General features: G+C 41.1%; 1 protein-coding gene across 1 annotated transcript in view; it reads left to right on the top strand.

Moving 5' to 3' along the window:
- The window catches only part of LOC138797021 (NLR family CARD domain-containing protein 3-like), a 42,020-nt gene that overhangs the window by 6,614 nt on the left and 12,221 nt on the right, over positions 1-23,185 (top strand). Inside the window, exons 2-5 of the mRNA XM_069976800.1 lie at positions 4,082-4,350; positions 5,362-7,057; positions 9,641-9,727; positions 22,920-23,003. Coding sequence (XP_069832901.1) covers positions 4,082-4,350; positions 5,362-7,057; positions 9,641-9,727; positions 22,920-23,003 — 2,136 coding nt within the window. The remainder of the gene's footprint in view (positions 1-4,081; positions 4,351-5,361; positions 7,058-9,640; positions 9,728-22,919; positions 23,004-23,185) is intronic.

Raw genomic sequence — 23,185 nt, 5'->3', positions numbered from 1 at the left:
CATCCCTTCCCCATCATACACCCTTAGACCCCCTGCCCCCATCCCTTCACCAGCAGACACCCTCAGTCCCCCTGCTCCATCCCTTCACCAGCACACCCCCAGCCCCCCCTGCCCCATCCCTTCACCAGCATGCACCCCCAGTTCCCCTGCCCCCATCCCTTCACCAGCATACACTCCTTGTCCCCATCACATTACCAGAATACACCCCCCCCCCAGACCCTGTCCCCATCCCTTTACCAGCACACACACCCCAGTCACCCTGACCCCCATACCTTCATGCGAAAACCTCTCCCCCACCCCCACATACTCACCGACTTGCAGAACGGTCTGGTTCGGTCCGTTCTTCAGGAGGAAATGCTCTGCTTGCGAGTGCCATCACGGTTCTAGGGCATAACAACAAGCAAAGAGGTCCAACAGCACCAGAAATTCCACTTCCAAGTACTGTAAGTCCAATGAGCTGCATTTTGGGTACATGCCAGAGGGCCGCCAATCTCAAGTAGATGGCTTGTAACTTCTTCTCTTGATATGGCCTAGGGCCTAGGCAGTTTTGATCAGTGGAGGCCTGGGTGTTTAAACCCTTACTGATCACTATAAGAGATGATTGAACAGCGTAAAATCTTAGGTTCTATAGAACTCGAACCTTGTCGAACCTTCCGCATTTGATTCCCGATGCCTTCCTGGTCCGTGGGGAAGGAGGAGACAGCCCGGGTACCGTCTGGAATTCCGGGATACAGCCTATTACCTAGGCTGAATCCCGGAATTCCAGGCGGTACCCGGATTTTCCGCTGTTCGATCATCTCTAATCTCTATACGAGTGGAGTGAAATGCATGGTGAGAACTGCTTCCCCCCATGGTCTGTGTTAGATGGAGTGACCATTTACAGGACTTCTGTAGCATTGATAGCCTATCCCTAGAATAGGCATTGAGTGTTTTATCAGGTGGTGGCCCTTCTGGACCCCCTAATGAAAGATCTGTGGTACTTATGCAAGTCACATAGGCACAGTGCCTTATCTAGGCTTCTATATTCTAGCTTGTTCCCTAAGCTTGATATGGACAGTATCTACAGTAAGGGCCCTATTCCACCGGACGATTATCGTTTGCATAATCGTTAACGATTAATGATCTCAAACGACCGCTATTGCAAAAGACCGAAAAACGTTCACTCATTTCCATGGAACGATAATCGTTACTTATGATCATAATTGCGATCGTTTTTTCTTCGCAATTTATTCGCTATTGCGTTCGTATCTATTGCGAACAACCGAACAATGTCTTATTCAATGCGAACGTTTTGCGAACGAGCAACGATAAAAATAGGTCCAGGTCTTATAAAGCGATCAACGATTTCTCGTTCGGTCGTTAATTGTTAACTGCATTTCAACCGAACGATTATCGTTTAAATTCGAACATTTTAACGATAATCTGAATGATAATCGTCCGGTGGAATAGGGCCCTAAGAAGAGTGACCACCTTAAGTTGAACTGAAAGTAAACAAGAATCTATGCAATAAAAAAATGAATTATAAGGTCTGGGGACATGTCAGAGTCTCTCGACAATATAAATAATCTAAAAAGCAGAAAGGAAATTTTTACTTAAAGTTACAACTTGACCATTTTTTTTAGAACATCTTAAATTGCTTCTTGGTGTTGTTTATATGGAACAGCTTGTCCCTACATTAAATATAACTTGTAGTTAACAAAATATCAACATGTACAAGAATTCTGTGAACTAACTTTAAAATGAATCTGTCAGCTGCAATTCAGGTTCCAAACTTCTAAAATTGTTAGATAGCTGGTAGGTCAAGGAGAAACATGGTACCTTTCATATTTCCCACTGTGCTTCCAGAATGTAGAAAAATGGGATGAAGAATCAATCCACAGAATGAAGTGTTTCTGGTTACTTAAAGTGTAACTGTCATTTAAATTTTTATTGTAGAAATCACTAGTACAAGTGATTTTAAGAAACTTATTATCAGGCAAAGCCGTTATCAGGCAAAGCCATCTTCATTACAGAGGAGCAAAGGATTTGCTGAGTCCATTATAACATATGGAGGAAGGAGGGACTGCGGGGGATAAGTGAGTAGGAAGAGGAGACAAGCAGCTGTACAGTTTGCAGACTGTCTTGGCACATAAAACACTGGATTTAGAGGTCATAAAGATCAGTCCTTATCTGGGAACTTTGTGCGAGAAGATTGCAGGATGTTATTTTGTACAGACCTGCTTTTCGCCTCTTCGTGCTCACTCACCCCCCTTGACAACCTCTCCATAGAGCATAATGGACACAGAAATTCTGCTTCTCCTGAAGTGATGGGGGAGGTAGGAAAACAGCTTTTTGAATTTAGAAGGAAACTCTTTTACCTTATTAAACCTATTACACCTATTACAACCTATTACAGAGTGTCTTAAAATTGCTTGTACTCGCTTGATTGTACTCATTTAAATGACAGTTTTGCTTTAATAGCCATTGCAGTAAAGTGCAGTCCATATCCACAAACATACATATATCCAGATGCTTTGTGCTCTGCCGCACCAAAAAAAAAAAAAAAAATTAAATGTGAAAATGTGAAAGACAAAGTGTAAAAGTATTACCAATGTTTGTATGGCATGCATGGAGTTAAAGAGGCACAAGCCTCTTAACAAATCCAGAATATCTTAGACTGCCTCTACGGTAGTCATACAATGCTACACCACCTTCCCGTGCACTTGGTGAGAGGGGCACAGACCACTGAAGAGTCACTAAATTTTGTGTAATCACATGCTTTGCGCAAAAATGTGTGACAGTAGGCCAGTAGCGGATTAAAATAGATCCATTTTGGGCGGTAGCCCAGGGCCCAGAGCTCCTGGGGGGCCAATGGCCACCCAAACAGACATATACTTTCTGTGGAGTATTGTCTCCTGGGTACAGCAAAAAATCACAGCATTTTTACTGCAATTTTGCACAAATCAGGGCAAAAGTGTTGCCAGAAGACAATTTAGTAACATTAAAGAACATACTGAAGGACCTTAACATGTGACTTCATGTCACCTCAGGATCTGTACAGTCTGCACTATGGAGGAGGAATACTAAAGGTATAGTTAAAGTGGGGTGGGGGGGGGCCAGGCTTGGTGAACAGCCTGGGGCCTATGGTAAAGTTAATCGGCCCCTGCAGTTGGCCCAGACCTTGATAAACATCCACCTTTGAGTACAGAAATTGTATTTTTTTTCCAGTCAGCATGGGGTGGGGGACATAATAGGGAATCTATACTTACCCATTCCCGTGCCTCCACAAAGCAGCATCACCAGCTCCTTGACAACCGTCGGGCTCCAGTTTCTCACAGCATCACCAAATCCCAGCTCAGCCAGTTATGGCAGAGGGTCCCACCTCAGTTACTAACTGGCTTAGCGGACATTTCTTCGCTAGGATGTGACATTGCTGGAGGAGGATATCGGTCACCAAGCTGGCGAGGCTTTACTGTGGGGGCAAGGGGACAGGTAAGTATGACCTTTTTATTATGTTTCCCCCACCCCTTGCCCACGTCCAATTTTTAGATTTCCCAAGAGTTTTCATAGGGGAATATTCTTGTAATAATTATTTCTCATATAATGAATAATACAGAGCTGTAGTAGGTGCACCAAAAATTACAACAAAATAGGTAATATAATAAGTTACTATTTAAATTTGCCCATTTGGCTGCCATAGCTAAAATACTGTAGTGGCACACCATAAGTAGGTCATACTGGTTACTGAGTTTACTCACCTGATCGGCAGGCAGTCGATCCTGCCGCCGGAAGTTCAGGTTACTATGGATATGACCATGCTGGGTTGTTTCCCTTCACAAATCCTATTCTAAATTTAGTAGGGCTTGTGCACGGAACTAATCGTAGTTACCTAAACTTCCGGCGTCAGGAGCGACTGTACATTAATCAGGTGAGAAAACCTTACGACAGGTACTCTTTAAAGCGTTTTCCTATGCAGAAAAGTGAGGGGAGTGAGAATAGTGCACCCATATAAATAAAAAAAAAAATATATAGGATTTAATGGTTTTACTGACTTTATGGTATATGCATATCTTATGGTATATTTATTTCCATGGGTTTCTAGGTCACCTTCACTTCTGTTTGTCCAAAAATATCGCGTTGAACTGGTGAATGAACTGGAATATTTTATTGTCTCTATTCTTGATCATGCCATGCAACAACGGTTACTATCCAGGGATGATTATGAAGAAGTGGCCTATGAAGGAGGCCCCAGAAAGCAAGTGAGAAAATTATTAGATATAATATATTGTCTTGGAGAAGAGAAGGCATCGATATTTTGTAAACTCTTTCAGCAAGTTAAAACGACTAGAAAACAACCAACCAGTGAAAGTGGTAAGTAAAAATGTAGATTATAATGTAAATGAAAAATACTGTAGTAATAATAAAGCACTCAGACTGGGGTAAAGTGCGTATCTCTTTTCCAAGTGTCTGTTATCCCCTTCCCCCTATTTTCCATTGATTCTGCATTTATGATATAAGTCCAGATTTATAGCATGTAGCATGAAGTTTTCTACTAATTTCATCCGCAAGCCAACTTTTTGTAAATATTGTCGTGGGGGGTCCCAGTGGTCATCTGCAAGTTGTCTCTTAGGGCCCCATTACACAGAATGATAATCGGTCGTGTAATAAAGAGAACAATCAGCCGATGAAACAATCATCGGCTGATCATTTCTTTAGGTCCAGACCTAAAGTCATTGGGCATCGGACGTCTATCTCTACTTGTAATAGCGATGCTCGGCCGACGGCTGATGATTGTAGTATAAAAAAATAAAGTATTACCTTACCACATTCCCTGGTGTCATCGGGCCTTCACCGGTGTCCTCGGAGGTTTTCCCCCCATCTTTTTAGCTCTGCCTTCTGCTCTCTTTTGTTTCTGTCTCTACAATGACAGGCTGCGACCAGTCAGCCAATCAGTGGCTGGGACCGGCTGCAGCCAGTAATTGGGTGAGTGGCCAACGGCCTGTCAGTGTAGGGACCAGAAGAGAAGGGGGAGCTGCAGGCATCGGGGAAGGCCTCTGGGGACACTGAGGAAGGCCCAAGGACACCAGGGAGCATGGTACGGTAAGTTAATGCTTCATTATTTTACACTAAAGGCAAGGGCTGCATGGACATTGCTAACGATGTCTGTGCAGCCCTTTCTGCCTAATAGTCGGCCCATGTAATTGCTCAGTAAACGAGCAGATCGGCGCTAGTTTATTGTTTATGATCGGGCCGTCCAATAGGAACCTGTGAATAGTGGATATTTTGTGATAATGAGAATACTTCATGGTTAGATCTTTACAATAATGTCATTAGCTTTGACCTATAGGTAACATGGTAACAACATTCCTTTTTATTTTTCAGAATATTCAAAATGTATACAGAAACACAAAAAAATCCTCGAACGCAGAAGTGATTTCATTAACTTCTATAACTGTAGACACGGTGATAAATTTTACTTTTCAGACTATTTTGTAAACCTTCTGCTTGTAAATGGACACTACAGCTTAGAAATGAAGAAAAACGAGCTACTGACATTTGGTCAACAAAGAATACACCTGCAAAACAAAAAAGAAGACAAGTGTAAGCTGAAGCTTAACAAGATTTTCGATAAACTGAACGAGAGGAGGGCACCTAATAAAATCCTTGTGAGTGGCGTAGCGGGAATTGGGAAAACGGTTTTCGTTCAAAAACTTTTGGTGGATTTTTCGAATGCAGCAGAGTACCAACACTTTGACTTTGTGCTAAATTTCACTTTCAGAGACCTCAACTTAATTAATAGGCCGATAACTTTACGGGAAGTTATATGTAAAAAGCATGGACATTTGTCACAAACGTTAGATGATGTTTTCAAAAATAGTCAAAAACTTTTAGTGATCTTGGATGGGTTTGATGAATTTAAGTCATACAATCAACTAGACTTGGAGCAGTATGTATATGATCCCGATGAAAAAGCGGAAATGCCTCAGCTTATTGGTAGCTTAATCAAAGGAGAACTGCTACCGGATGCCACTGTATTACTAACAAGTAGGCCAGCGGTCATAAATCACATACCTGTTGAGTGTATTGAACGTTTTGTGATAATCACTGGATTCTCTGTTACGGAAATAGAAGATTATTTTCAAAAATTCTTCGGAGACAAGGAATTGGGAAGTGTACAGTTTGCGGTGGTGAAGGAGAATCATTTTCTGTTTACATTATGTTACATTCCGGCATTTTGTTGGATCGTCTGCAGTGTTCTGAAAGGAATCTCGACCCTTCATATTGAACGTCCAAAAACAATGACCGACATTTACTGTCATTATCTATTGGTTTTGTTAAAATATCATGTACATCAAGTCTATGGTACCAAAGATGATGCCGTATTACACGGTATTCTTGGTTTGGGTCAAATTGCCTACCACTCCCTTCTGAAGCACGAAACTTTATTTTACGAAAAAGACCTTGAAAGGTTTCATAAACTTCCGAGAGACATTGTAAATAGTTTTCTTGATACGACCTGTGTACAGGAGCTCGGATATACAGAAAACGTCCTTTCCTTCACTCATTTTACAATACAGGAATTTTTTGCGGCTTTCTATTATGCTCATGCTGAAAACGTTACCGAAGACATTATGGACGTAGATTTACAGAAAAGTTTCGGCATTGGATGTGGGTATTTGGACTTACTTCTTAGGTTTCTTTCAGGATTGCTTTCGGCGAGAAATCAGGAAATTCTTTCAAAACATTTGAACCTTGGCGAAAGCAAGAAGTCAGAAATGTACACATCATGGTTGGTCAAGTCAATTGTTGAACACTGTGAAACTGGCTGCTATATCCTGAATCTACTGCACTGTTTGTTTGAACAGCAAATGAGCAGTTTGGCCGATAGGATAACCCCGTCCATGTTACGTGTCAATGTGAGTGATAACATTTTCTCACCAATTGACTATGACGTCTTAGCATATTTCTTGGACCTTATTCCCATGGAAATTGATGAACTTGATTTAACAGCGACACATGTGGATTCAGGCTATTTGAAAAAGTTGCAGCCATATCTTCATCGGTGTAAGAGATTATGGTAAGTAATCAACTTCTATTTTACTTTAAACGTTTTCAGAATATTTACTAAGTCCTACTTGGTTGTATAAGGGTCCATTGACACTACGGAATTTGCGCAGAATTTTAGAGGCAGACATCAATAGGATATCAATGAATTGTCATTGCAGATAGAGTAGTGTGCATGTGACATCCTATTGAATCAATGGGACAGGCGGAACTTTGAGATTTCCATAGTGTGAACTGAGATTTGACTCAGTTTCCTTCAGTACAATTCTACTTTCTGGCACAGATCCTGCTGAGAAAGTTCACATGACCATGACTATATCCAGCAAATGCTGATTAAAGCGACTCTATACCCACAATCTGTCCCTCCCAAACCACTTGTACCTTCGGATAGCTGCTTTTAATCCAAGATCTGTCCTGTGGTCCGTTCCACAGTTGATGCAGTTATTGTCCTAAAAATAACTTTTAATCCAGCAGCGCTGTGTCTAACGGCCGGGGCTTACATTTGTATATGCATTAGGCTGGCACACCCTTTCTGTCCTTCCTTCCCACCCTCCTCAACATTTACTGCTGTTTGAGCTTTGCACAGGTGTATTAACGATCCATAAGTCAAGGAAGAAAGTTGATGATCTCCAGCTTCATAAAACGTACTCTTTATTTACTTCGGCAACATCATAAAATTACACACATTCCCAAAGCCTACTGGATTCTGAAGTTTGGGACAAGGTACCCAAAGGGACTAAACTATAAGAGTGATTTATTTTTTGTATACTGATAATGCATTAGTCTGATCCGGTACGCATTTTTCCCATAGCCTGATGTGAGTAGGTCATGTGGCCTCCAGGAGTCAGGTGTTGTCCATAGGCGTGGTTGGCTCCCATAGGAGACGTCACATCATGTTAAGGGTATTTATTTCCCTGTATACTTGTATTATGTGCCATGATTAAGAGGGTCTACCTCGCAACGCGTCGGCGTGTTTTTAAATGTGTGTAATTTTATGATGTTGCCGAAGTAAATAAAGAGTACGTTTTATGAAGCTGGAGATCATCAACTTTCTTCCTTGACTTATGGACTAACGGGGAACGGCCCGCAATAAGGATCTCACCTGCTTCAGTTACGGAGAGCCTCCAATACAAAAAGTGAACCACAGGGTGAGCTGATACTTTTGCTCTTTTTGTATTAACGATCCAGCCCATGTTCATTATACACATAGGTGGGGAATAGGGAGCAATCTGCCTGGATCATTCCTAATGCTGAGGAGGGAGGAAGGACAGAGAGGGTGTGCCAGCCTAATGCATATACAAATGTAAGCCCCGGCCGTTAGACACAGCGCTGCTGGATTAAAAGTTATTTTTATGACAATAACTGCATCCCCTGCTGAACGGACCCCAGGACACATCTTGGATTAAAAGCAGCTATCCGAAGGTACAAGTGGTTTGGAGGGGTCAGATTGTGGGTACAGAGTCGCTTTAAGGCCACGTTCAGACATGGTAAAACAGCAGCCGTTCTGTGACATGGCCGTGTCACAGAATGGCCACTTTCTTAAACGTTTAACTTGGCCGGTACTGCAGTACTGTAGATGTTCAACCGGCCAGGTTAACATTACTTCTTTTTAATTGGAATTCAGGCACATTCCGTTGTGCCCACGATCCAATTAGCCATTGCAGATAATGTAAAGTACAGCCGGGAGCAGTACTTTACATTGTCTGCACAGTCCAATGAAACAAAGAATCTGGCAATCACCCAGAGTTGTAGCAATCTTCAGTTTGATGTAGACATCGGGTGATGGGCAGGGAAGGGGGAAGATGGTATGCCTCCAGAAACGTGCCCGCATACCATCTTCCCCCTTCCCTGCCCTGCACTCGACGTCTAGATTAAACTGAAGATTGTACAACTCTGGGTGAGTGCTGGATTCTTTGTTTCATTGTACTTTTGTACTGCTACTTTTCTTCCAGTGCACCCCCCTGCCATGCTGTCTCACATTGGTATCCTTACAGCCTTTAGTAATTGCTTGCATATAAGGTTGTGCTGATCTACAGTTACACATCTAGTTACACATATAGTAGGTATATATAGTAGGTATACTTGTATTTACACAAGGGACAGCTGTCTCCCCCATGGTACACCCCATCCCAACTTCCTGTGTCTTGTATCTGATTTTAGGGACAGTGTGTGTGTATATATATATATATATATATATATATATATATATATATAAAATGTTATATATATAACGTTATATATACAACATTTCATATATATATATATATATATATATATATATATATATATAATTATAATTTTTTTTTCTTTCTTCTTCTTTTTTTTTTACTGGGGTTGCAAGTAATGATGCATATTCTCCAATCTTCTTTTTCTTTTCTTTTCAAGTGAATGTTGCTTCTGGCACACTATGATTTCCATCTGCACTCAGAGCCTCAGGCATATGCCCCTCATTCTTCTCTAGCTACACCTCTGGTTCAGAAGCATCTGTATCGAAATGTCAGTCCCAAAGGAAGAACAATAATGTTTGTATATGTATGTATGTGAACGTTGCATGACTGTCTATTTAACATCTGTGTTTTGTAACTTGACTCCTTAGGCTTGGTGAGAATAATCTGGATTTTGAAGCAATTACAATCCTCTCTGACATTTTAATGTCTCCAGACTGCGAGATAGAACTTTTAGGGTAGGTTTTTAATCTTTAACATTATGTTTTAGAACTTTTTACAACTAAAAATGTGACATTTTCTGTCTTGTCAATTCCCCCCCCCCCCCCCAAAAAAAAAGCAAAAACAAAGTTTAAATATAATGGAACGCTTTTTTAACATTGGGGCTTCCTATTTCTTCATTTTACGCTGTATTGTGAAACTACTTAGAAATTCTTAGTAATGAATTAGGAGAAATTGAATGAAAAAGATTTTGCATCATTTTCCAGACATTGTGGCCTCTAACCAAAGCAAAAGGAGCAAATGGCATCAGAATTCTTTGTCTTTTTATACTAAAATGCGTGTAAACCTACAATTTACCCAATGATAAGACTGCTTCAAATTTGTAATCTTGGATATGGTATTTTATAGTAACAAATAAATAAATAATGGAGTAGTTTATGGTATTAAAGGGGTTATCCAGTGCTACAAAAACATGACCACTTCCTCCCAGAGACGTGCTGTCTTGTCTCCAGTTTCAGTGCAGGTTTTGTAACTCAGTTCCATTGAAGTGAATGGAGCTTAATTGCAAACCGCACCTGAACTGGAAACAAGAGTGATGCTGTCTCTAGAAGAAAGCAGCCATGTTTTTGTAGCACAGCACAATCTCTTTAATTACCATTAAGAGCAGAGATGAGCAAACAAAATAGAAAAAATTTAATTTATTCTGAATAGTACAAAAAAATCTGATTCTCTTTGGGTGAATCAGTATGGAAACAGGAACTCTTGTTAAAAAGAGGGGTCCCTGCTCATGTACTAAGCAGTAAGGCAAGGCAGTAGGGGGAGATTTATCAAACATGGTGTAAAGTGAAACTGGCTCAGTTGCCCCTAGCAACCAATCAGATTCCACCTTTCATTTCCCAAAGAGTCTGTGAGGAATGAGAATGAGGTGGAATCTGATTGGTTGCTAGGGGCAACTGAGCCACGTTCACTTTACACCATGTTTGATAAATCTCTTCCATAGTGTGTAATTAAAGGCCATATTACACAGCACGGTAATCCAGGAAAGTGAGCGACAACCTGTCAGCTCTTTAGATGGTTCAGGCAGCCCATTGAAGTCAGCAATGGTCTTCTGCCACAGCTAAAGCTTTGGCTGTCCAGGCATGATGGGAGTTGTAGTTTTGCCACGGTTCACTACCCCTGGTATAGAGTCACAGGTGATTTGGCATGACAGAACTTTTCTCTTCAAATATTAGGGGTAGCTTCACACACACCGCATAGCCGCAGATTTTATGCTGCGGATCCGCAACAGATTTGATCTAAATAACTGAACACAGCATCAAATCTGCTGCGGATCCTGTACGTGTGAATGCACCCTAAAACAGCACCAGAAGAGACAGTGGCCCACACCAGCAGCCGCTGGGGGACCAAAGCCTAGGGCGGCCCCTCCCAGGGCGCAGCACCAGGAGACAGGAACAAACTTTACAGTGTATTTCTGTTTTGCACAATCCTCTCCCTGCCTGCTGCCAGACACGCCAGTGAAACTGGCACCTTCCTGGTGGTGGAGGGGGGTTGGGGTGGTGAGCATACAGGGCTGGAAAGGGAAGGAGAGAGACCAGCAATACTGCTGCACCACTAACACAGCCGCCCCGCTGAGGATTGGAGCAGCAGGGCTGTGTAAATACCCAACAACTTGATTTTCTCTATATCGGGGAGAGGGAGTTGTAAAGTGTTGCCACAATGCGCCCGTCAGGGGTCTGGTGGTCGGGTGACCCCTCCTCTTTTCCTTCACTGACTGTTCTCATCTACTTATCAGTGACTTTAGTTTATTGCAGTCAGAGGGTTAACCCTTTCAATGATTTCATGATAATTAATGTTACATTACCGCCATAAATTAGTCACTGAAAAGTACAAAAGTAAAGTGAAGTAAAAAGACAAGGGAGGTCTTTTGCATTGTAAAATGTTCATTTATCTTTTTTTTCCCTTATGATTTTTTTTCTTCCGATCCTGAAAGTTCTGTATATCAGCGATGATGCAAGGAAGACAGCGAAGCAAGTTTTTTTTTTTTTTTACTTACCATCTGCTTGAGCTAATTTATGAAAAAATTCCTGGATAATACTTTTAAGTTTCTAAATACATCTAAAGCAATAGTGAACATGTTTTAAGACTAGAAAAACTTTGTATGAGATTTGTAAACTATGTAAAGTTTTAGCTCAGATAATTTTTAGTCATAAGTTTTAACCCCAGTAGCTAAAAAAAATAATAATAATTATCTGTTTAACATCTTGATTTCATGTAGAAAATTTATATTAAAGGAGAAGTCCGGCACTGTCTAAAATCTGCCAGGGGGCAGGGGTAGGGGAGAAAATGAGAAAATAACAATCAACCTTGCCTTACCCCGCCAGAGGCAATTTTCCTTCGAGTTGTGATGTTGGTACGACTTGGGGAAGAATGTCCATCCCAGCTGATTGACAGCCCGCTCAGCCAATCAGTGACTGCTGCGTTGTCCCACCCGTCATTGACTGGCTGAGCAGCCAGTCTATCAGCCAGGTTGTGACGTTGGCTCTGGTGGAGATTCTGTAGCCCGGTGGGGGTCCTGAATCGGTGATCCAGCGCTAGAGTGAATGGGAAGAAGTGAGTTGGTGTCGTTTTTTATGTTTCCCCCTGCCCCTGCTTGTGTACAGCACCATAACATGCTCAAGAACATTAGCCCTTACACTCAGAGGCTGGGACACTGCTGTACACAGAAATAAATTTATATATATATATATATATATATATATATATATATATATATATTGAAGTTAGATAATAATATATTAGATAATAAACTTGTTGTGATGTAATATTACTTCTTAAATATCCTAAAACATTTCAGTGTTTACTGCATATCAGATACATTATAGTAATTGCATTCTCTTGATACACCACTTGGTGGCGCCTAATCTCTGTACATGATGTTCCTATTACTGGCCAGTCTGTAGTTTGGAAAATAATCATTATGTAAAGTAATTAATTTGATTTGTAACAGATCCATGTAAATCCCAACTCCCCTAATGTATAGAATCAACATGACAGTATATCTAAGTTCACAGAATGTTTTCCCATTGTCCTAACAACAAGTCTAATATGCATGTCTGTACTGAAGTTCACTGTCACTTCAATTTCCGGACTCTGCACAGTAGTTCCGGCTTTGTACATGACTACGTTATTGAACTATATAATACTTTTTGTATTCTATTTAGAATATTCTAAGGTCACTAATTGTATTATATGATTATAATTTATTTTAGAAGAGTTTCCCCACTAAGAAGTGGTGGCATATTGCTATAAAATGTCATCATTTCCTGATTGGTGGTGAATCCAGCTTTAATTCCCTGCCAGTAACCAGCACTTACCTTGGCATTTCCCTGTGGCTGCAACCCTGCGATGCATTACTTTGGCAGCACTGTCACTAAAATGTTATTCATTCATTGTAGGCAATGTTCCTACATCCAGCACTGACTATAAAATTCTAACTATTCCACATCTCAGTTATAGTCATGCCTATATATGCAGAATCATGAGACTATAAAACTGTGGAAGTCAGAAATGGCTGTGTATATGCTGTATTATACAATTTGCTACAATAATCCCTACTGATATCTTTGCATCAGGTTAAATTCATGTACAGTACTACTGTATGTCACAAATAACAATAGCAAAATAACAATAGAATAGCAATAGAATATTTAAAAGGAGTTTGTAACCATATATATGTCATTTTACAAATGTATAGCATATAAATGCCAGGACCCAAGATTTCCCATCAGGATCCATTCTCCCCATGTGCATCAATGAGCTTTGGGAACAATAGAATAGAATTTGGGAATACGTAGAACAATACCTGTTGTTCTGCCGCAGTGTCCCAGAACCCATGTGCTAATGCTGGGTATACATGCATGTAGGTCTGCACTGTTATTATGCATATTATAAGGTAATGTGTGGATGGAGTTGCTATACTGAATTTTGGTCACTAGATGTCTCTGTTTTCCACTATAGCACATGATGAAGGATGCTGCAGGGGTTCAGTGTACATATGACAGTCTGTACATGCTTGAGAGGAAGTTTGCCAACCACTTTTCTACCTCTGGGCGTATCCCAGCCCTGGAAAGGTTCTCTCCAGTTCTGACCTATCAGGTACCAAGGTATCTCAGAACCTGCTACACCAATAGTAAATTTGTCCCGGCCTTAACTTATAAGTCTGATGGAGAGAGCCATGTAGTCAGTTCCAGGTTAAACTAGTTCAGAACAGCACAGAGTACAACAGTGTATCCTGAGGGTGTTCTTTCCAGGGCTTGGCCCTGAGGCCAGTGTCCGAGGTGACTATAGACTAAGCAGGATTCTTTAGGATTTCCTCAAGTTCTTGATAGTCAGGCTATGGCCTGCTTAAACTCTTAAGGAATTAACAACCATTGTCCAGAAAACCAGATATGTCCACTCTGAGGGGGGATTATAACTTTCAAGTTTATCTCAAAGTCCTACCAATCTGAACAAGGACTTCTAAAAGTGTTTGGAGTAATTGTTATTTGCTGGTGTGCCTCGCTGTTTTCAGCTTCATTTCTTTGGCATAAGTTGAGGAGCTACAGTAGCTCTGACCAGATGATCATACCCAGGGCCCATGCTACTCGACTTGCCACTCTGTGTACCTGGCCAGCACTGACGGATCATTCATAGCCATGAGTATGGGTTATTCCTCCTTATCTAAAGATATCGCAACTATAGCCAAGGTTGTGTGAATCCCCCAGTAAAGAGCTGTGTGTATTAGACAGGTCCCCTGTAGGAAGTCCCCGTGACCTCAACTACAAGTCTTATACCTGTAACTTTCAGAGACTTTGCAAGACCTCAACCATTGTCTATTTTAAGTCCAACTGCTAAAAAAGGATTCTCCAAAACCTCTTAAAGGGAACGTGTCACCAGAAAAAGACTTATTGTTTAAAGAATGTTTTATGTTAATCATGTTTTTAAAGAATTTTTGGTGACTTTTTTCTAATTTTCCATGTTACTTTCCATATTATAAAATGATCCTGAAATCTTGCAGTTTTCATTCTAACCACTGGGGCTAAAACTAAGCTAAAACTTCCTGTCTGTTGTGATAAGAGGAGGCTGCTGTAAAGTGATCAGTACAGCATTGCAGCAACATATGACAGAAGTAGATAGACAGCATCAGTACAAGACAATAAGAGCTTCCTGTAGAAGGATCTTTTCAAAGGTCACAGAGCGCGCTCAGTAATGTTTCATATCTGTCTTAAGGGAATAGAGAATGTCTATTGTCGTCTATGTCCATGAGGCTTGCTGTAAAGCATGTCAATAAATGCTGTTAAGAACAGCCCAGGCAATATGGCAGCCCCCATAAAAATGTACAAAAAGTGAAATAAAATCAGAAAATAGAAACAGATTAGAATAAAAGTTGTAGTATTTGACTCTAATCAGTTAAAGAAAATGTAGGTGAAACAAAACAAAAGTATTGAAAAGTATTGTACTGTGCCTTTAAGAGACTGCAAAGTAAAATAGAACATTTTCCAGTCTGGAGTCTGTGTATTCATCCCTTGCACCACCATGTAACATTACATAGCAAAAATCCTTAAAATGAATAGTAAAAATTCAGCACAAACCTGTCAGACATGGAGAATGCTCCCATTTAAAAATACTAATGGCTGCTGCAGTAAATATTTTGAGTGGAAAAGCTCCCATAAAATCAGCCCGTGGGAAGGAAGGCCTAATCTGCACAGAAATTGGGATCTTTGTGAGTGCAACAAATCAGCATGAATTTGCTTTGTAAGATTATAACCATGACATATTTGAACAGTATATAGAATCCTTGGCTTAGTATCACTTATGCTTAGCCTATAGTATGGATCCTCTGGTGATGTGACATCCTTTGTACTTGTGCAGAATGTGAATAAATAATTTGTCAATCCACTAGAGGGAAAAAAAAGAAGCTGTTTACCATAGCAACTGGTAAGATTTTGTCATTTTTAGTGCAGCTTAGAATATTATGACAAAACAGAAACTGGATATGATGGCTTTTAGTATATCTATATTGGTATTGCAAAAAGCATTTGTTACCAAAAATATTTTTTTTCTGCGCCTTAGATCGATAATTTTAGAATGTTATTATAACTCTATCTGTACCATGATGGAATTATTCTCTTTTCTGCTTTCCTTTCTTACTGTATATTGTGATCTACCTAAATTTCAAAGGAACACTCACAAATATTTCTATGGACTTTTGCCCTGATGTGGGGGATCAGGAGAGATAACTGTTGGCTGAATGTCCAGCTTTAGGTGTGATTAGGGAAGGTCTGATTTTTGCTAGTCACTCTGCTAGCCAACACAAAGCTAGTGTGTTTCCGTCCAGGGGCCTGGCCCTGGGCCAGACCCTGCCCTGTATGCTGATCCTACTAATTTTCCTGTGTTCCTGTTCACTACCCATGTCAGGCTAGTACAATTTGGGTGCAGCTACCACCAACATGGGATAAAGAACTACCCACAATGAGGGGTCTAGCCTAATTATTCGAGCCCTGCATTTCCCAGTCAGCAAAAGAGCATATTCACCGATGTACCCCACTGCAACTCGCAAGGCTAATCCCGATGGCTGGCTTTCCCAGTACTGGGTGTGCCACTCGTCCAGCATAATACGGATCTTTATAGCTGAGTACAGGTTGTTCTTTCGCATATATCGCCTCTGACTTCAAAGTGGTTAAAGCCCCTACAGCAGAGTACTGCACTGGATAGGTTATGGTAGTCCACTTAGTCACTCAAGTCTGAGGGTAATATTACACTGGCCAATGAAGGCCTGATCAATGTTGTAAACAAGTGCCGATCTACTAGATCGGCGCTCAATTACTGGGCCTAGTACATGACCCAATAATTGTTTAGCTAGGGCTGCACAGACACCGTTAGCGATGTCCGTGCAGCCCTTGCCCGAACAGTTAATACATTACCTGTCCACGTTCCCGGTCTTCTCCTACTCTCTACATGCTTCCTGGTTCCATGGCCGCAGCTTTAGAAAGGCTTGTCTGAGCTGACAGGCCATTCAGCTCTGGCAGGGACCGCTGCGGCCAGTGACTGACTGAGTGGCCTGTCAGCTCTAAACCTGCAGCCGCCGTGTCGGCACACATACAGAGTGCAGGAGAAGACTAGGAACGTGGACAGGTAATGTATTAACTATTTGGGCAACGGCTGCACGGACATCGCGCGGCCCTCGCTGAACACTTATCGGTCCATGTAATAGGCCCAGTAAACAAGCACCACTGACAGCCATCAGCAGTTGGCAGCGCATCGCTATTAAACATAGTGATGCGTGATTTTAGGTCCTGACCAAAAGAAACGATCAGCCGATGATTGTTTCATCGTCTGATCGTTGTCTCTATTCCACGGAGCGATTCGGCCAATTATCGCTCCGTGTGATCGTTATTGCGCAATAACGATCGAATTCGAACGATAATCGTATGTGTAAACGCAGCGAACGATCAAACGACGAACCAGAAATCGTTCTTTTTGATCTTACAACATGTTCTCAAATCGTCGTTCGCAAAAAATTTGCAGATTGTTCCGTGTAAACAGTCGTTCGACGATTTAACCAATGTGTGAGATAGGCTTAAGCGATCGCAAAACGATTTTCCGTACGATATAATGTACCGTCTAAACGCTGATCGTTATGAAGAAAAAAATCGTTACTCCGACATCGTTAATCGTACGATCGGGCCGATTATCGTTTCGTGTAAACGTAGCTTGAGTCACAGAGTCACCCTCTAAAGAGACTTTGCTAAAAGCTTCATGTTTTTATGAAACTCAGTCTACCTGCTAACAGTGCGGAGATGCTAATTATGCTTATTAATTTTTCCATTCTTCTGTACAGTTACAGGATACGGATACAACGTGCTAAATGCCGTATGATTACATCTGTATGAGGCGTACAATAAATATATTTCCTGTGTATTTTTATCCTACTCTTTAACCACTGTGTTTCTATGGTGACATAGCCTCTGTACAAATGTCTCCGCAAACAATTTCCCTCATGTTTTAATCTCACATATTTTTTTTTCGCACCTCTAAAAATAAATATCGGAAATCATCACATAGGATATAGTATTATTATTTATTAGACAGACACAAATTTACTGTCATGTCCCCCTCAGTTATAAATATATGTGATGGCTGGAGTCCAATGTTCTTGGTTTATGCGGCAGTCCATTGTTAGCAGCGAGCCTGTGATGGTCTTCACCTCAGGTGCATTGCCATGGTACCAAGTGCAAACCCTCAGGCTCTTATCACACAGACTACCGAAATACTTGTGTTGTGTGACTAGAGATGATCAGTGCATTTCTGTTCTATTGTAATCTAAAGGGACATGGATGGATTTTTTTTTCCGTCTGAGCTACAGAAGTAGCAGAGTTAGATTTACGGTATAATATAAGGCTGGTTTCACATGCGCGTATACACACACACAGGATTTTATTGTTTGTCTTGCACTATACACTGAATTTTGGCGTTTTTTTTCTCCATACGCCATACTGCAGATGTCGTCTCTAGAATAGTTACACTATTTTGGGGTGGCGTATTTGCCCCTTTTTGTGACTTCTGTTTTCTGGCAGATGTGGCATAAGGGAAACTAGAAAATGGAGTGAAAAAGGAGCAAATCCCAAGGTGTTTATGAGAAAAGTGTTGTGCTTTGATTTTTATTTTTTTTTAATTGGTGCTTTCATGTAATTTTTGTGTGGGTTTTTGTTGGCTGCTAAAAACATTGAAACCAGATGTTATTTGCACTACAGATGATATATTGGCGTATGGCATTTCTCAAAGTGTCGCAGGCGATTTTAAGAAATTTTGTAATTGGGTTTATTAGCCGAAAAATGCATTTTTATCATGAAAAAGCAGTTTGAAGCTCTTCCTCCCTGTCTTCATTGTTCTCTATGGAGAGGGGAGGGAGATGAGGCACCAAAACAGGACAACAAAGAGTTAAATTACAGCTACATCACCAGGCTATTTCCTCTGCGGTCAGCACTGACCTCTTTGACCTCTGAATGCCGGCTTTCACACAATTCCTGCTGTGTAATTCTTTGTTCTCTGCTCTCGGCTGCCGACTAATCTCCCCCTCCCCTCACCCCAGGTTACACAGGGAGGAGAGGGAAAAGGGGGACCTGAGAAAAGTCTTTTTGAAAGCAGATAATGGCATATTTGCCTAATAAACCCAATTACAAAGTTCATTAAAATCACCTGTACTGTTGATTTATGCAAACAAATTGAAACGACAGTGACACTTTAATTCAAAATGCAGCACTCTGAGATTGTAATTTTTTAAAGAGGTTGGGACTGGAAAAAATGCTATGGAACAAACAGATGCCTATGGCCTGCTGTGCACAGGGGAATAAATTATGGAAAAGGTGGTACCACTACTCCTCTATGTTGCATTCATTTATTCCCTGTGTCACATAAATGCTGAGTGGAGGGAATAATGCTACATGCCTGGTGGTAAAGTTCCCCAATTCTTGCCTTTTGGACCAAAATTCTTATGCTGTCTAAGGCTGGGTTCACACTGTGTTTTTGCAATCCGTTTACCCTATACATTTTATGGAAAAAACGGATGCAAAAACTGATGCAATTGTGTGTCATCCGTTTGGATCCGTTTCCATTTTTTAAAAAAATGGATCGAAATGGATGCATTTTTTAAACAAAAAAGTAGTGTTTTTCTGTTAAAAGTAACCAATTAAAAATGGATACATTAAACGGATTGCAAAACTGCAGTGTGAACCCAGCCTAAGGCAACGCTCACACACTGTATTTTAGCAATAAATAACGGCCGTTGTTTATTGTTAGTGACCGATTACAATAAAGTATATGGAACAATACCCGAAGTGTATACACCCTGTATACAGTACAATAGTTGTTGACAAGTTGATTGAACAGCGGCCGTACAAAATAGGCGGTGCACCCAGCCGTACTTTACACCGTGGTCTATGGTAAATATGAGTGCGGGCACACCTGAATGTGCCCGCATTCCAGTTAAAGTCAAATGATGTTCAACCGCCCAATACTGAAAGCGACTCTGTACCCACAATCTGACCCCCCCAAACCACTTGTACCTTCGGATAGCTGCTTTTAATCCAAGATCTGTCCTGCGGTCCGTTCGGGAGTATCTGTGCAATAACTTTGCACCACCCCTCCGTCCCTCCTCCCCACCCTCTTCATTATTAGGAATGTCACTGAACATTGCACAGGTCCTTAATGATCCAGCCCATGTGCCAGGCTGCCCCAGGTGGGGAATAGGAGGCAATCTGCCTGGGGCATTCCTAATGATGAAGAGGAGGAGGGGAGGAGGCACAGAGAGGTTGTGCAAAGTTAGGGCACAGATACTCCTGTTGGGCACGGGGCTGCAAGTTTAAAAGTTGCTTTTTAGGACAATAACTGCATCACCTGCCGACCGGACCCCAGGACAGATCTTGGATTAAAAGCAGCTATCCGAAGGTACAAGTGGTTTAGGGGGGTACAGAGTCGCTTAAAGTATGTGAACATCGGTAAGGCATCGGCAGTTGTCTGACATGTTCATTGCCAATGTGAACATTGCTTGAGGCTTGGTTCACATTGCATTTTTGCAGTCCATTTAACAGATCCGTTTTTAAATGGTTATTTTTTAAGTACACAAAAACGTGGTCAACCGTGTTTTTGTGTAACCTTAAAAAAAAGGATCCGTTATGATCTATTTTTTCTTTATAATAGTCAAAGTCAATGGAAAAATGGATCAAAAGGGATTGCACACAATTGCATTCATTTTTGCATTTGTTTTTCATTGAAAGGATCAGTTAAACGGACTGAAATAACGCTGTGAGAATTCAGCCTAAAGCCTTATTCACACGGCCCGTAATCTATGGATCCATATTTCGGTAGTCGAGTTACTGCGCATTGATGTCTATTGGCCTATTCACACGATCAGTAGATTACAAGGACGCAAAGCAATCCTGAAACAAAAAGGACATGTCCTAGTGTGGACCTAGATTTTTTTGTGGATCTGCTATTTTCTACGGAATGTAACTTATTGGCATCAGTATTTCAGTCAGTTTTACCCCAGGGCGAATGGCGTAAAAACAAATACCCCCCAAATAAACAAAATGCGTTTTTTTTTTTCAATTTCACCACACATTTATTTTTTTCTGGTTTTCCAGTGTACTTTATGATTTATGATTTGTCATTGCAAAGTACAATTAGTGCCGCAAAAAATAAGGGCTCATGTGGGTTTCTAGGTGGAAAAATGTAAGTGCTATGGCCTTTTAAGCACAAGGAGAAAAAACGAAAACGCAAAAATCGAAATTGGCTCTGTCCTTAAGGGGTTAAGGCAAGGTAAGTATACCCTGTTACATTTTACATGATAAGCTGTTCTTCAATCCACATAGAAGTCTACATCTGTATCTGTAAGATATGGTGTAGATTTGGTACTGGCTCGTATTATTTTTGCGTCTTTCTGTGGATTTGCTGAATAAATCTTCCGCGTTTTATGGTTATAGTTTTGTCTGAGGTGTTGCTTTACAATTTCTTAAAAAAAAGAAACATGTTGCCTTTTAATAATGATCACCAGACAAGAAATAATTCTGAATGGACTTGAAGCTACGCTGAACAATGGCAAAGGTTCCTCATGTCATAAATAAATTATCTTTCCATGACAGATACTTCACTTGAGCCTCTATCTGCTCTCAGTACCTTCATTTCCCAGTAAGATATTATATGAATCGAGTATCATTAACTGGGATACCTGCTGGTAATGTGCAAGCAGAGCAACAACTCCAGAACCTATCACCACGGCCCTCTACTGTTTCACACGCTATTAGTTTATATAGAACATATGAAAATTGATGAGATGTCCCGAAAACAATGACATTATTAAAGCCCAATCTAAAGTGTCCCTTGCGTATGCCCTAGGGTTAATGTCACAATAGTAATATAACACTATATATATATACACACATATATATATATATATATATATATATATATATATATATATATATGTGTATATAATGTGTGTATATGTATATATATAAATATATATATATATATATATATATATATGTGTGTGTATACATATACACAACATTGAAACAAACAGACAAGTGAGCTCAAAGTAATATCTGTTGATAAAGTCTGGTTATATAACATCAGACAACAGACACAATATATGTGGCCTAAAATATACTGCCCATACATATGTCAAATGACTGCATGAAGGTAAAAAAATTTTAAACATCGTTTTTCATAACCAATTCCAGCTATGTGGGCATCGGGTTGGAGATTGGGCTGTGGCTATTTATTTAGTAGTGTCCATGTTAGGCTGGGACCCAGAGACGCAGGACAAGTGAGGCCCTGACGCTGGAACCCGCCACGCTGTCCCTGCCTTTTTGAGTTAGTACGAACTCGAACCATCGGTATTTGACTCCCGCAGTCTTCCCGTTCTGTGGGGAGGTGGAGACACCCAGGAGTCCCGCCTGGAAAACAGGAATATAGCCTAGGCCATACGTATTCCTGTTTTCCTGGCGGGACTCGGGCTGTCTCCACCTTCCCCATGGAACGGGCAAATACAGATGGTTCAAGTTCGTACGAACCTGAACATCAGCGCTGTTTGATCATCTCTGCTCCGGCCCCAACCTGAAGACTAATCACTATGCTGAAATAAGTGATACACAAAGACCGAGACAAGACAATGCAAACACAATAATTGGGAAGTCCGCTAGCCGAGTCAGAACCAAACACTAGTCGAAGTACAAAGTCAGGGGAGTAGTCAGAAAGCCAAGCCAAAGATCAGGAAAAGAGGTATAACACAGTTAGGAATACAATGCTAGTTTAGTCACACTCAAAAGAGGCTCTATCGCAGGCAAAGGGCATTATGGGGCAGTAGTCTTATGAAGGCTGAAGTTGCAGCCCCGAAACGAGATTGGGGCAAAAAACCTCAGCCCCCAAGTACATCACAGGACTGACTGGTGGAGACGCTCGCAAGTCAGCATAACTACAATATATAATACCTGGACCACTTGCCCAGGGGCGGTGAGGTTCTGGCCAAGGCAACAGCACTAAGGACTCTGCCGGCACACCCCTAGAAGGAGGCCCCTGACAGTCCAACTGTAAGAGTTCAAATATATTCTTTCACCAGACCCACTGTAAGTAGATCACATCTGCTAACCATGTACTTTTTGTATTTAATAGTCTTGGCTGGACACAGTTGGAAGATGAAGAATTTCTAGAACTTTACAGATGTCTCCAACACAATCGTTCCTTGACGGGTTTATGGTAAGAGAACATGGTCTTTAATTGACATTGAAAGTCTCCACTGGAGCCATCGCCAGATTTCAAAGGGCCTTGGGCAACAGAGCCTCAGGGTCCTTTTAGATGGCACGATCCGTCCGCTGCCGTAAGTGAGTGTGGTTCAGCAGGGTCTATAGCCGTTTGCATGGTACAATTAATTGAGCGGC

The sequence above is a fragment of the Dendropsophus ebraccatus genome, chromosome 7 (genome assembly GCF_027789765.1).
Source record: "Dendropsophus ebraccatus isolate aDenEbr1 chromosome 7, aDenEbr1.pat, whole genome shotgun sequence".
In the NCBI taxonomy this organism is placed as follows: Eukaryota; Metazoa; Chordata; class Amphibia; order Anura; family Hylidae; genus Dendropsophus; species Dendropsophus ebraccatus.
Note: the sequence above shows the minus strand (reverse complement) of the source record. Positions and strands in the feature narration are given on the sequence as shown.